Raw genomic sequence first — 14720 nt, 5'->3', positions numbered from 1 at the left:
GATGAGTACACAAATTTTAAATTGATAGCTCAGTGAATGATGGCAAATTGCACACACTCATGGAATGCCATCCAGGTAAGGAGCAGAATATCAACAGCAACCCACAAGCTTTCTTATACCTCCTCACAATCACTGTTCCCTTCCTCTTCCTTATTTCTAACACTATACATTACTTTGGCCTGGTTTTGAACTTGATAGGCTTTTAGATACCATAGGTTCCGAGTCATACCCACTTTACAAGGAATTATGCCTGTAGTGGATAGCTTGTCAGGTTTCTGAGATGAGGAGAGAAAGAAACACTGCTTTCTCACCTTCAAGTAATCTTATGCCTGAAAGGCTGTTCATTCTTAGTGCTAACTTGTCAGATACACGCCCAGAGATTTACTAGCACTAAGCAAATAGTGCTTATAAATTAAAACTTGCTTTTAATTAATGAGAGTCAGACCATAATTTATGAGCAATTATTTACTCAATAAAGTTAATCACAACCCTGCACATGTGACCGAAGCTGTAATACTAATCGAATCCATCCTGACATTTTCTGTACAACCTGTGGTAAGAATAAAAATAGGTTTGAAATGATTGCATCTGGGAAGCAGCATAGTACAGTGGTTAAAACAACAACACTGGAGTTAGGTTGGGGGCTACGACCCTTGTAACTGTGTGTTCTTAATCTAATTATTTAATTTCTCTAGCTTTCAGTTTTCTCAAGTGTCAAATGGGGATTATAACAGTTTCCTACCATATATGATTAAGAAAAATGAATGAATTAATAAATATAAAATGCTTATTAGAATAAACACAATATATATTTGCTATTATCATCACTGCTTAGAACCATCTTAGCATTAGAAAGAAGTGTGAAGCCTGACACACATGTACAGGGTCAAATACTCACCACACAGTTAAAATTGGGGATTGCTTCATATTTGTAAGAATAGGGATACAGCAACATCTGAGCATAGGCATGAAATGATAGGTAAGCCCTAATGTGCTTCTTGTGTTTTCGAAGGAAGTTAGCTACAGCTTTCACTTCTGGCTCAGATTCTGGGAAAGGTCCACAGTACGTGTCATCACAAGGGTGCATAGAAGCTCCTTCATCTGCAAGTTAGAAAAGAAAATGGGGTGGGGGAGTGGACAGGCAAGAAGCAAAAAACACAAATCTGCATTGTTAGACTGTGATTTTTCTTTTATTTCGATAGACATATGGTATTATTCAGCAATTCATCTCACTTCTCGTTTACAGAGATCAATTACTGAAAAACCCAAGGTGTGGCCTAAACAGGAAATAGGTACTGATTGTTTAACTGAGCCTGCCTAAACCACTCGAAAGAGACAGATAACTCTATCAGTTGGAGAACTAATTCTATTTGGTTCTCTAGAGCAGGTAGAGATACCTGTATACTCCATATATATACTCCATAACACTCAACACACTTGCAATTAGTGTTAAATATTTACTCCTTTAACATTCGACCAATATTTACACTGTTCTAGGTGCCTGGGATACACTGGAAAACAACACACACACAAAATCCCTGCTCTCGCGGAAACTACATCCAACCTGGATTCTTTGTTAGACTCCAGAGCTCTGTGAAGGCAGGGACTGTGTCTTCCTGGCTGGCCTCCTGGCAACTAGAAAAATGGAATGGCAAGTGTTTAACAAATATTTTTGAGTAAGTGAATGTTGGATCAAAAGAAAAGGCTTGAGGGCGGCCGGATGGCTCAGTTGGTTAGAGAACGAGCTCTTGACAACAAAGTTGCCTATTCGGTTCCCACAAGGGATGGTGGGCTGCGCCCCCTGCAACTAAGATTGAAAACGGGCAACTAGATTTGGAGCTGAGCTGCGCCCTCCACAACTAGATTGAAGGACAACGACTTGACTTAGAGCTGATGGGCCCCAGAAAAACACAATGTCCCCAATATTCCCCCCAAAAAAATTGAAAAAAAAAAAAAAAAAGGCTTGCTATCTGTACAGGTGTCTGGTAAGATATAAATATTGACATATCAAAAACATGGAAACAAGACAAATAATTCCACAGAACATGGCAAACCAATTTCTATTATATTTTTAGGTTAGCAATATCCAAACTGGTTTTGTAAAACCCAAGAGGCCTCTGCAGTTATCTTGGGGGTCAGATCTGGTTCAGTTAAGAAATCCTTAAAACTAAATTTTAATAATTTTTGAATTAAGAAATTACATCATATGAATCTATGAAGGGGAGGAAGGAAAATAAGATTCAGTATAATAATCACAAAGTATTAAGGTTCCAAGAAATTTTGAAAATAATTACATTTTTCCGTAATTATTTGCCATTCTGGGCCATTATAATCCCTCACATACCCCTAGAAAACTATGTCTTTCCATAAACAAGTGGAAAATGTTTGGTGACCCTGTGCCACAGTCTAATTCTACAGACATGAAAAGAAACCAAGTCAAATCAGACTAAATCTTGAGGATTGAAGCCTTCAGCACCACATTAGTGGCAAATCTGTGAAGACACACTGCCCCTGGCTAGGCTTCCAGAGCTCATGCTTTATTAAACCACCTCACGGCACTGTAGACCTGCCTGCGAGAATCAGAGCCCTGCCATGAAAAGATGGCTGGAGCTCCGGGGACCTCCACCATTCCTTTCTTTAGGGGTAGGTTGTGTTGCAGCTACCAGGCGCACTGCAGGACACCCAGGCTTATTACCAAGGAGTTCCTCGCACAATGGGCTGGACATCCTTCTCTTGTTCCTGATCTTAAGAGGAATGCTTTTAGCTTTTCCTCATTGAGTATGATGCTTAGCTGTGGCTTTTAATATGGCCTTTCTTATGTTGATATATGTTCTTTCTGTTCCCACTTTGCTGAGAATTTTTATCATAAATGGATGTTGGATTTTGTCAAATGCTTTTTCTGCATCAATTGATATGATCATATGATCTTCATCCTTCATTTTTTTTATGTGGTGTATCATGTTGATTGATTTGTGGATATAGAACCAACCTTGTACACCAGGAATAAATCCCACTTGATCGCGGTGTATGATCTTTTTAATGTATTACTGAATTCGGTTTGCTAATATTTTGTGGAGGATTTTTGCATCTAAGTTCAGGGATATTGGCCTATAATTTTCTTTTTTGTAATGTCTTTGTCTGGTTTTGGAATCAGGGTAATGCTAGACTCATAGAATGAGCTTGGTAGCCTCCCCTCCTCTTCATTTTTTTGGAATATTTTGAGAAGAATAGGTGCTTATTCTTTTTTAAATAATGTTTGGTAAAATTCACCCTTGAAGCCATCTGGTCCAGAACTTTCATTTGTTGGCAGCTTGTTGATTATGGAGTCAATTTCATTAGTAGTAATGGGTTGGTTCAAACTTGGTTTCTTCTTGATTCAGCCTTGGAAGATTGTATGCTTCTAGAAATTTATCCATTTCTTCTAGATTGTATCACTTCCCAGCCTTTTGGTTAAGATCAAGTGTAGGATCTGTTCTTATCAGTTTGATATTTTTTCATTTTGAATGTTTGTTTTTCTCTTCATTTATAGCTTTTAAATTGCACATCAACGGAATCATATCAACATTTTTTTTGCATTGTTGTAGTGTTTTTTAAAATTATATATAATAAAATTATGTATGCATAATATATATAGTAGTTGTTAAATTCACATGATCCAAAATTTAAAAGTTTTAAAAGGATTGCATTTTTAATTTTCATAGATTTTTTTCAGATTGTTTATGAAGCTTGTTTGTTACTATTTACACTCCCAAAAGTTGTGTATAAAAGTACCATTTCTCTTCAATCCCTAACAATACTCTACAAGTTTATCACCTTTTGATTTTTGCCAGTTTGATGGCAAGAATTTAATTTTCCTTCCTTTCTGCAAGTGTTTGTGAGCATATATTTGTTTTCTATTAGACTCTTCTGTGAATTGTTTACTTGTGATCTAAGCTCATGTTATTCTCTCTTGGGCTGTTTTTTTTTTTCTTACCCGTGTATAAAATAGCTTTGTGTAGATACTTGTCTGTCATCTGCATTGCATGTTATCCTCAAATTTGTAATTTTTCTATTTAATTGTTAATGAGAATTTATATCATTTTCGACATTTAAAATTATATATAATCACTGTGTCTTTTCTTTTTAAATGGCTTTTGGGTTTTCTGTTTTAGTTAAGAAAGTTTTCAGTATTCTTAGAGATTATAGGTAATTTATAGATTTTTTCTTTCAAGAATGTTATTTTCCATCTAAGTTTTAATTCTTCTGGATTTTCTTTTTACACATATGTAACATATGATTATACCTTCAGTTTTTAAAATAGGGATAGCCAATTCTGTCAGCATCATTTAGTAAATATTCTGTCATTATCCCGCTGAATTGAAACACTACCTTGGTCATATATTAAAAGTCTACTGCATGTGTAGATCTATTTCTAGATTTCCTGTTCTGTTCTGCTGATCCGTTGGTGTATTTTCATATTGTTACCCTATCAATCTATAGTAGAATTAAAGTATGCTCTGATATCAGGCTCTGATATTGGCTTTTTAGGGTCTATTTATTTTTCCTATAAACTTTATGACCGTTTTACCAATTGCAAGAGCAGAAAACAAAATGAAACCCTATTGAAATTCTAACTGGGATTACATTCAATTTATACTTATTTTGGGAGGATATTATTATATTGAGTCACCCAATATAAGGACATGTGATGCTATTCCATTTGCTCAGATTGTGTTTTATATTCATTTACATGTTAACATTTTTCTTTAATATGTATTTATTATTGTTCTTGTGAGTTGATAAGTGTTTTCAAATGGTCATTTCAGAGCACTATATTAGAAGTCACCTCATGATACCATCACTGCTCTTCCCATCCTCTCTCTTTCTGTCCCCCACCTCCAACTTCATGAAATATAACTGGGAATTAGTTCCCCAGCCTATACCTTTAAACTTCATTTTGGAGGCTTATGTGCTCTCAAAATAAAAATATGACTCATTGAGTAAATCTTATATTCAATATTTTATATATATATATATGTATATATATACAGTATACACACATAATATATATACGTGTGTATATATATATACACATATATATATGGTGTGTGTGTATACATACATTACACACACACAGACACACACAAACACACACACTATATAGTGTTCTGATAACTTTTAAAGATATAGGCCTACCACTTATTTGGAATAATGAATAACACCTCTATTGACATTTCCTGAGAAAATCAGACCCTCTTCTGAATAACTGAACATTCTAAGTTGCTAAAGATAAATTACTTACTTTTTCAACTAACAAAGGGTGGAATTGCTGTTTTTTGTCTTTTATATGGGGGGAAAAAACTGAACTTCATGATTTTCTCCTTCAAGATTGAGTAGCCAGGGGGATAAATGTTTGGTACTGAAAATGGGACCAGCTCTGTATGTCCCTTTTGGAGAAGGGAACAATCAGGGCTATAGGTGGAGCTGCGAGTGGTGAGTATCTATCTTGCCTTGTGTCCCTGGCCGTGTACCTCAGTGAGACTCTCCTGTTGACCCAAGCTACTAGCCTTATCCTAAGCATCTTTACTAGATCCAGCCAACACCATTCTTCTCTGGGTAGGTTTGAGGTGCTTATAACATCCCGTACTAGCATAGGTGGTACAGATTCAACATCTGGTGGGAAGAGTGGCAGGGTATAGACTAGAGACTAATTCTAGGGACGACTGGGTGGAAATTGGGTAGCACTTAAGTTGTACAGTAGTTATTTATTTACATGGACTCTCGGGTGAGCTCCTCAAGGAGAAGTCATGCGTTATTATTCCCAAGTACTTAGCAAAATACCCTTGCTATGCTTTAAGTGTTGCTGAATGAGTAAGTGGAGATTGTCCGGCTCAGAGAAGGTCCTCGCATCTAGGACTGTTATTACATGGGACTATTTGATTAGACAACTGAACCCCAGGTCATCTCCATGGAAGCTGGGAATATACAAGGGCAATATAACAACAAAGAAATCTTCATAAAGCCTCTTAGACCATGAGAACATTTTTTTTTTTTTTTTACCTAAATGTCTTGAATAATTTCAAATCTGCAATGCTGAGCTTCCCCTAAGTTATAGGTATCTTAACAGAGTTTCACAGTTTCAGAAAGGAAATGAGGTACTTAAGAAATTCTTAAATACGAGTAATGAGCCCCCGATTGTTTAGGCACGTGGGTACAAATCCTCCCTTGCCCCCAAGAAAATACAGACTGATAGCTTCATGGGTAAGCTTTAAACAAGTCATAGCAGAAATAGGTCCGTTAAATTTCCTTTTAGACTGCATAAAAACTGGTGAGCTTTCTTCCAAAGAATGAATGGAGAGAGATTTGCTACTGGCGAGGACAGTTTACAACAGGAAGGTTTTGAGGAAGATGCAGAGAGAGCATATGTATGTGCAGGATGGACAGGGCCAGAAACAGTAGAAACTGGCCAGCAAAGCAGGGGAAAGTGGTTTCAGGAGAGCCCGGGGCCTGGCTTTTCACAGAGCTGACCTCCTGCTTAAAATATTCTCCTCCCTTGGTTTTTGATACATTATTCTTTTATGTTTTTCTTCCAACCATTCTTTTTTCAGTCCTTTTTGTGGGTTTCTCTTCCTCTGTTAGTCCCTTGAAAGGAGGACTACCCAATTATTCTGCCCTTAGTCCATTCTCTTCAATTATTTCTCTTTTCAATGAATATGGCTTCTTCCACTACTATTTATATGTTGATACTTCCATTTATTCACAAGTATTTATTTTGCACATATGCACCGCACACTGGCATACACTAAAGAGCAGAACAAAGTTTTCTGCCTTGCAGAGCTTACACTCTAGTGGTGGTGCTAAGGGTCAGGGGAGACAATAAACAGTAAATGCAGAGAATAAGTGAATTGCTCTGTGTAGCAGGACAGTGTTGTGGAAAAGAGAAAAAGGTAGAAGAGTGTAGAAAAGATCCAGGATTCTGGGGAGGTGGGTTGCAATGATAAGATGGAGCTGATGGTTATTCTCAGAAACTGACTTCTGAGCAGACTTGAGGACTACAGGGAGTCAGCCATAGCATCTGAAGAAGAGTGTTTTAGGCAGAGGGAGCAGCTAATGCAAAGGTTCCAAGGCAGGCCTGGAGTGTGTCTGGCCAGTGTGGATGGAGCCAAATGTTGAGGGGAGGGTAGAAATAGATGAGATCAGACAGTCAGTGGGGGCTCACATCACATGAAGTTTTATAGGCTGTTTTATGTCCTTTGGGTGAGTAAAATGGTTAGCCATTGCAGCACGTTTTGCTGAGAACTGACATCATCTGACTTATAGTTCAAAGGTTCATTATGGCTGAGGACAGAGTGTGTGTGTGTGTGTGTGTGTGTGTGTGTGTGTGTGTGTTGTAGGGAGGGTGTGTGCAAGGATAGAAGCTGTGAGACTAGTTTGAAGGATCCTACAACAGTCCAGGTGAGAGCTGATTATGATGGCTTGGACCAAGGTGGTAGTAATAGAAGTGGTCAGAAATGGTTGGAATCTAGAGCTATTTTAAAGGTAAAGCCAAATGGGGTTTCCTAATGGATTAGATGTAGGGTATGAGAGAGAGAGAGAGAGAGAGAGAGAGAGAGAGAGAGAGAGAGAGAGAGAGAGAGAGAGAGAGGAAAGTTAAAGATTTTTCCATGGTTTTAGGCCTGAGCATCTGGAGGGATGGAGTTGCCATCAACTGAATTGAAAATGGCTGTCGGGAGAACAGGTCTGACAAAGTGAAGATCAGGTGTTGAGTTTTGGATATTTTGAGTTTGAGATGTCTATTAGTTACTTCAGTGGAGATGGCAAGTAGATGTTATATATAGGAGTTGGGGGGAATATTTTGGGCTATTAAACGTAGGAGATATACATTTGGGAGTCGTAGGCACATTGCCGAGGATGAGATATCTAAAGGAATGAATGTGGATAGAGAAGAAGAAGATCCAAGATTGAATGACTGAACCTTGGGCATTCCAATGAAAAGAGTTTAGGGGGAAGGAGAGGAGCAAAACAACTAATTAATTAATTAATTAAACAAAATAAAAAGAATAGACTGAAACAAAACAAGCAACCAATGAGTTTGGAAGAGAGTTTAATATTCTGGAGGCCAAGTAAAGTTAAATGTATTGAAAAACAAAGCATGTCCACTTTGTCAATACTGCCGAGAAATCAAGTAAGATGACATCGAGATTTGACCATTGTATTTAGCAATATGGAGAATGGTTCGATGGACTTGCGAGGGTATAACACTATGTGGAATGAGCTTAAGAGGGATTTGAAGGAGAGGAACTGACACTGCAAAACGGAACCAAGAAATGGGGCAGTAGCTGGTGGAAACAGTTGAGCTGAGAAGCATTTTTTTCAGATGGGAGAATAACATGCTTTGATGCTGATGGGAAAACTCCAGTAGAGAACAAACAAACACCCTAAGCCAATCAGGCAGACAATAGAACAAAAGAGATGGGATAATTCCTGCAGTGATATTCTTGAGTAGGCAAGTCAATGACTGCTGCATCTCTATCTCAAGTTTCAAATTCACGTATATTGTAGCCTTCGGGCATCTCCATCTGCTTGTCTCAGAAGCTCTGAAAGCTCAAGATATCCCTGGATGGAATCAGCTTTCTCTTTCCTAGCCATCACTAATCTTTTGCTATGTTTCTTAACCCATGTGTCCCTCATTCATCTAGCAGCCTAAGTCAGAAACTTTGGTGGAACAATTCTAGAGATTTTCTTCTCTTTCATCTCTCCATCCAATTGGAGAGCAAATTCTGTTGATCTGACCTAAATCTCTCTGGGCCTGAACTTCAGGCCCTCATCCTTATTCCTGTATATTATCAAAACAGTCTCTGCTTTCGGTCTGGCTGGCCTACCTTCAGTTCAGCCTTCTCAACAATGTCACTGTAACCTTCTAAAGACAGAAATCTGATATTATCACTCTGCGGCTTAACCTCCTTCAGTGATTGCCTTCTGGACAAAATTCTGAAATCTTCACTATGCCCTGAAGGCCATAGAGGTAGTGCGATCAAAATGTTTGAATGGGGTAGTCGTATGTATTATAGTTTAGTGTGTGTGTGTGTGTGTGTGTGTGTGTGTTGCGTGTGTGTTTTCTGTCTTAAGAAACATTTTGTGATTTTTGCCCCATTGCTGTACAGAAAGGACTGTGACTGGTATTTTATACCATTTGCTAGGTAATTTTATGTACTTTCCATGGCTCTGAAATAGTTTCAAAGTTCCATAGTTTTCCCCTTCCTTGGAACTCAGGGTCATGCTTCTTCCCTCTGACCAGATGCTTATGGGATAAGGTCTTTCATGTTCTTGTTTGGTCAACCTGCTTGAAATTTTAGCTTCTACTACTCTGCCTTAAGCCTTCTGCTCTAACTCCGACTAAACTATTGGTCATTTTCCAGAGTTTCTATACCCCTTTTTGCCTTTATGACTTTGCACATGATGTTACCTCTGCCTGAAACACCTCTTTTCTTCAATCTGATTTTCCTTGTCCTTCAATGCTCAATTCAGTTATGACTTCCTCTCAGCATCTTCTCCAATACCCCTAGGCTGGGTTAGGTGCTCTATATGTGTCCAAACACCCTGCATTTGTCATAAAACTTAGTATCCTGTGTTAAAATTGTATGCACACCTATTTCCCTATTCGTTGGGCCTAGCCCAGTGTTTGATGAATATTGGGTACCTAATAAAATGAAAAAGAATTTTATTTCATGATTAGTATGCACAAGCGAACCTGTATAATAAGAATGGCCATGCCTCAATTTAATGCTGTTTGCCTGAGAAGCATATTAGACTCTGGAATACGCTAGAGCATTTTATGGTGTATTTTATGGATTGGCATCCTGCCAATGTTATTTACCGCAGATTTAAGTATTGATTCAGCAGAATGGGGTCTCGCATTCAAAATGCTATCTGCCTGTCTTTTTCTTGGAATTTTTGCCTTACTCATCTCCTATACCAATCCTGTCTAAAAAATAAAAAAAACAGAATCTGAAAAGCAGAGCCTCTAAAATGAAAAGAAATTAATTCAGGTGGAAAGAAAGCCACTGAAATGATCTAATTTTATTTATAGCCTTTGAGGGGCAAGATCCAAGCTTTGCTAAGATGCAAAGGAACAGCTCACAAACATTATTGAATATTAAGTCCCTGCGGGATTTTAAGTAGCTGTGTTGGATACACAATTTGAAGAGCCCTATCCAGATCTAGCCTCAATCACACAGATTCTGGTCAGAAATATCTGCTGTACTATAGAAGATGAAGATAGCAGAAAGTGAAAACACCAGACACAGCATTTCAAGAAAACAAGTAAAAAACACCAGATAAAGGATTCAATATCCAGGAAACAATGATGAAACATACTTCTAGGGGAAAAGGAACAAGAAGCATTAAACCTAAAACTTGAGGTTTTAGGAGCACGAGAACCCAAAGGTGATTCATTTTCCCTTAGTTTATGGGAGCCAGTATATTGTTTCCGAGGCTGAGACAAAATTCTTTCCCATCTTTGCATGCAGAACAACTGCAGAATATATAACAGATCTCTGCAGTGCAGAGGGGAGTGATTTTAGTCTTGTCAAATAAGACAGCATACATCTCTGTTCGGAACGTCTCAGCAATTTAACTTCCATACCATACATCACCTCTTTAGTTTTTGAGTACTGAGATGCGAAACTCTACAAGGACCACATAAATCTAGAAAGGAGACAAGACGTGCACATATAAGGAAATTAGAGGACAAGGCAATGTAGGTATAATACAGTGGTAAAGCGTACAGTGCAGACTAAGTGCATGGAGCACAAAGGATGGAGAGAAAGCTGGAAGGATTAGAAGCCCTGGGGAGGCTGTGATGGCAAAGAGACTCGCTGGGATTCAAGATGGAAGGGACTCGAAAAAATATGACTTCACCAAATAAATAAATAAATACATAAAGGTTTTGCTGCTTCTATGAACCTTAGTCCTTCTGGATGGTAAAATGAGGTTGGAGGTACGCTTTAGAGAAGAAATGGAGAACGGGGTGGTGGTATTAGAAGCAGCAATGGACTGAAAAATCCCAAAACTGAGCTGTAGTCAGAGGTAGTGTACTATGAATGAGTTCAGTGACAGGCATGTCACTACTCTGGCTACATTTGTTGTGGGTGGCTTAGGGACCCAAATTGGTGGTTCTCATGTGGTGGTGTGACAATGTGTTCCTATCAGTTGGGGGAGGGGGTGGGATTGTCTCGCAGTAGATAGTCACACGCTATAAAGTTATTTAACTAAAAAAAATTGGTTTAGTTATCCTGATAAATAATTCTTAATTTACTCTAATACACTCTTGTAACAGGAGGGGAGTGGGGGGAGGAAAAAATCGATTAGGGTGGGTGTGCCTAGAATAAAAACCACAGGTGTTTATTCTCTTCATCAGTTGGGTGTGTGGTAGTGGGGGGAAAAGCCGAGAACTGTTGGATAGAAAACGATTGTTAAGAGTACCGCATTGATAGTTCATGGTTTCAGTCAGAGGAAAAAAAGTTCCAATGTAATTACATACTTATTTTTCCTTCACATCCTTAGATTCTGTTCTAAATGTGAAGTTAACATTTAGTGATAGAAGTTGTGTGACTTAAGTGATTTCTGTTTTTGTATTTAGAGGCAGTCTCCAAGAATGGATTGCAATCTAAAACTTAGTTGGCAAGCAAGTTGCTTAATTCTCAGAATATGCTTTTTCTTAGATAAAAAGTTCCCTCCCTGCCTAAGGTCCTCTAACCCCTCCCAAATCTGCTTCTGCTCTTGTATTACAAATCTTGGTGTATGGCACCTGATTGCCCAAATTGGAAATCATTTACTCCATCCAACAATCTGCAAAGAGCCGCTGGTGCCATTGTGTTAACTTCTCTCCAATACACCTAACCCAACTACTACTGTTTTAGTCAAAACTTTCCTGGACTATTGTACGGGTTCCCTGACTCTAGGCTCTTTTTCTACAGCCTGTATCAGAAGTCCTGAATTAATTTTACTGAAATGCAAATTTTACTTTGTAATTCCTTTGCTTAAAGCTTTCCAATGGTTCACCACAGCCTTTAGGAGAAAGGAGCTGGATTGGGGCCTTTTCTCTATACCCTTTGTGGTTGGTTGAATAATGGCCCCCAAAGATTGCCAGGTCCTAATCTATGGAATCTGTGACTATTACCTTACATAGAAAAGGGCCTTTGCAAATGTGATAGATAAAGTTCTTGAAATGGGGAGATCATTCTGGATTACCTGGGTAGGCCCTGAATGTAATCACACATATCCTATAAGAGGGAAATTTGATTCTGGACAGAAGAGAAAGCTATGTGATGGAAGCAGAGGGAAACGGAGTCAGAGAGGATGCTATGTCACTGGTTGTGAAGGTGGAGGAAGAGGTCACAGGGTAAGGAACACAGGTGGCCACTAGAAGCTGGAAAAAAAAGAAGGAAATGGATTCTCCTCCTAGAACTTATGAGGAAGTATGGTTTACCGTATCTTTAGCCTGGTGAAATCCATTTTGGACTTCTGGCCGTCAGAAATGTAAGAAAATAAATGTGTGTTGTTTGAAGCCACCAAGTTGGTGGCCATTTGTCAGAATGGCAAAAGGACACTAATACACTCTTATAAGCACCCTTTAATTATCCCTACACAGCATTTATCAGTTGAATGTAATCGTATTTTTACTAAACTGTCAATCTTCTTGAGACCAGAAATTATGTCTTTTTCTTGTTTGTATCTGCTCTGCCTAGCAGACTGCCCTTAACAATATTTATTAAAGAAATTAATGAATTTATCAATATGATTCAGACTAGAGGATACCCCCAGAAAATTCTTTTTTCTCTTTATTAACATTCTTTGGTTTTTGGATCAAAGCCCTCAAACAGGATATAGGGGGGATTTTTTTTTTTTTTTTTTGTCTAACGATCTTAGGGTCTTCTTTAACTCCCACAGTGTCCCCATCTGTCCCTCTCTTTTCTAGTTAGTCTCCGAGTTCCCTCCCACCTTTTCCAGCGTCTTCTCCTTTCTAACCCCTACCTAATGTTGGCACTCATAATATCTCACCTGGACAACACCAGGGCCTCTCAGCTAGTCTCCCTGCCACCACATGCCTCAATCCATCCCTCCTACTGCTATCATCACTGTGCTTGTCTAAAACCCAAATAGATCACGTTATTCTGCCAAGTCCTGGGAAACTCTCATTGGCTCGTCATGGCTAACAACATTAGCCCCGCCCCATCCTTCCACCTGGTGCCCAAACCCCTACTGATGGATCGTTTGCAGGCTTATGCTCCCGTCTGTCACCTCATAAGCAGCCTCAGCCCGAGCACCACCCTTCCCAGAGCCGGTTTCTACTCCGTCACTCCCTCCCACATTTCTTTGCTTTTGTTCCTCCTGTTCGTTCAGCCTCAACTGTGCAGCTCCTCTCTTGAAACCTATTGAAATCCTTCCAGGCCTGGATGGCTCCGCTCCAAAGCCGCCTGTCTGCAGCTTTCCCTCTCTCACCCCAGTCAGAATTTCTCTTTCCTCTCTCCTCTGTGCGAGACACTCATACCTCTAGTTACCAGCTCTCACTCAGTCTCAACTCACGGCTAGTCATTAACATGCCACGCTTCCTTAGTGGGCTGCTACTTCCCAAGAACCAGACTTGAGTAGCCTTCCTATTGCCAGGCATGGTGCTTTGCTCATAGCAGGGGCTCAATAAATGTTTACTGAGTGAATCAATCTGCCACATAGCAAGGTTCCTCTTAGTCTATCACGTCAAAATTCCATTTGCGTTTCATATTTTAAAGTAGTTTCATTATAGCTTAAAGTTACAATAAAAGATAAGAGATTGCACAAGAAGAGCTGGAACATTTTCTAGGTCTCCCGCATACCTTAAAATACATGCAAATAAAATCATACCTGAGAATAAGAATATACCCGAGAATGAGAATAAGTAAAAAGAAAAGGGAATCAATAGTTTTGAATCATATTTGTCTTTGATCATATTACTGGGAATATACCTTCCCAGTGTAACAGTGAAGAATGAGATGAATTAGTGCTATTTTTGTTGTGGAACTTGCTGGAATCTCTCTCTCAGAATGACAGGCTAGAATGCCATACCAGAATCTCATTTTAAATAGATGTCAGTGTAAGAAAATAGTTATTGTAGTCTAATGAAATAGGTCACATGAATTAAAATATTTTTGCTGATGGACACTTTTTATTTCTCCACATAATAAAACAATAAATTTGTGCAAAATGTTTTGAATCAGTGTAAAACTGATTCAACCTTTTCTTTTGATCTCTTTCACAGCCAACATCTTTAGGGGAAGGTCAAGAGAGATAACAGGGAGGCCAGAGACATGAAGGGCAGTGCATTTGGTGTTTATTAGATTAAATAATATGTAATTAGGTGGGAACTCTAACTTTGCATTTCCCACACCCGGTGGGGGGTGGTGAGTGGGGGCAATGAGGAAGGTGGTGAAAGGAGTATAATATGATTTCTTTAGAAGCCCATGGGCTGCCTCTTTTTGGTCCCACTTCCCCATGTTTTTACTGATAATAATTAAACTAAATAACAGAAATTAATACAAAAGGAAAAATGCTCTGAATGGTGGTAGTACAATTTGGAGCTTGATTTTAGTTAAAATTTTCTTTTTAGTTTTTTTTTCAGAAAAGTATGTTGACTTATTTTTGCTATTTTTAATTGTTCTGAGTGGTCAATGAATGTCCATGATTATGCCATGTAACTTGCTCCC

General features: G+C 38.7%; 1 protein-coding gene and 1 pseudogene across 1 annotated transcript in view; one reads left to right on the top strand and one right to left on the bottom strand.

The window, feature by feature from the left end:
- The window catches only part of CPA6 (carboxypeptidase A6), a 225829-nt gene that overhangs the window by 12577 nt on the left and 198532 nt on the right, over positions 1-14720 (bottom strand). Inside the window, exon 9 of the mRNA XM_019725306.3 lies at positions 899-1101. Within this exon, the coding sequence (XP_019580865.2) occupies positions 899-1101 (203 nt within the window). The remainder of the gene's footprint in view (positions 1-898; positions 1102-14720) is intronic.
- On the top strand, positions 3431-3558 carry LOC141568765 (U2 spliceosomal RNA; annotated as a pseudogene).

The sequence above is a fragment of the Rhinolophus sinicus genome, chromosome 7, assembly GCF_057876585.1.
Source record: "Rhinolophus sinicus isolate RSI-liver-muscle chromosome 7, RSI-T2T, whole genome shotgun sequence".
Taxonomy (NCBI): Eukaryota; Metazoa; Chordata; class Mammalia; order Chiroptera; family Rhinolophidae; genus Rhinolophus; species Rhinolophus sinicus.
Note: the sequence above shows the minus strand (reverse complement) of the source record. Positions and strands in the feature narration are given on the sequence as shown.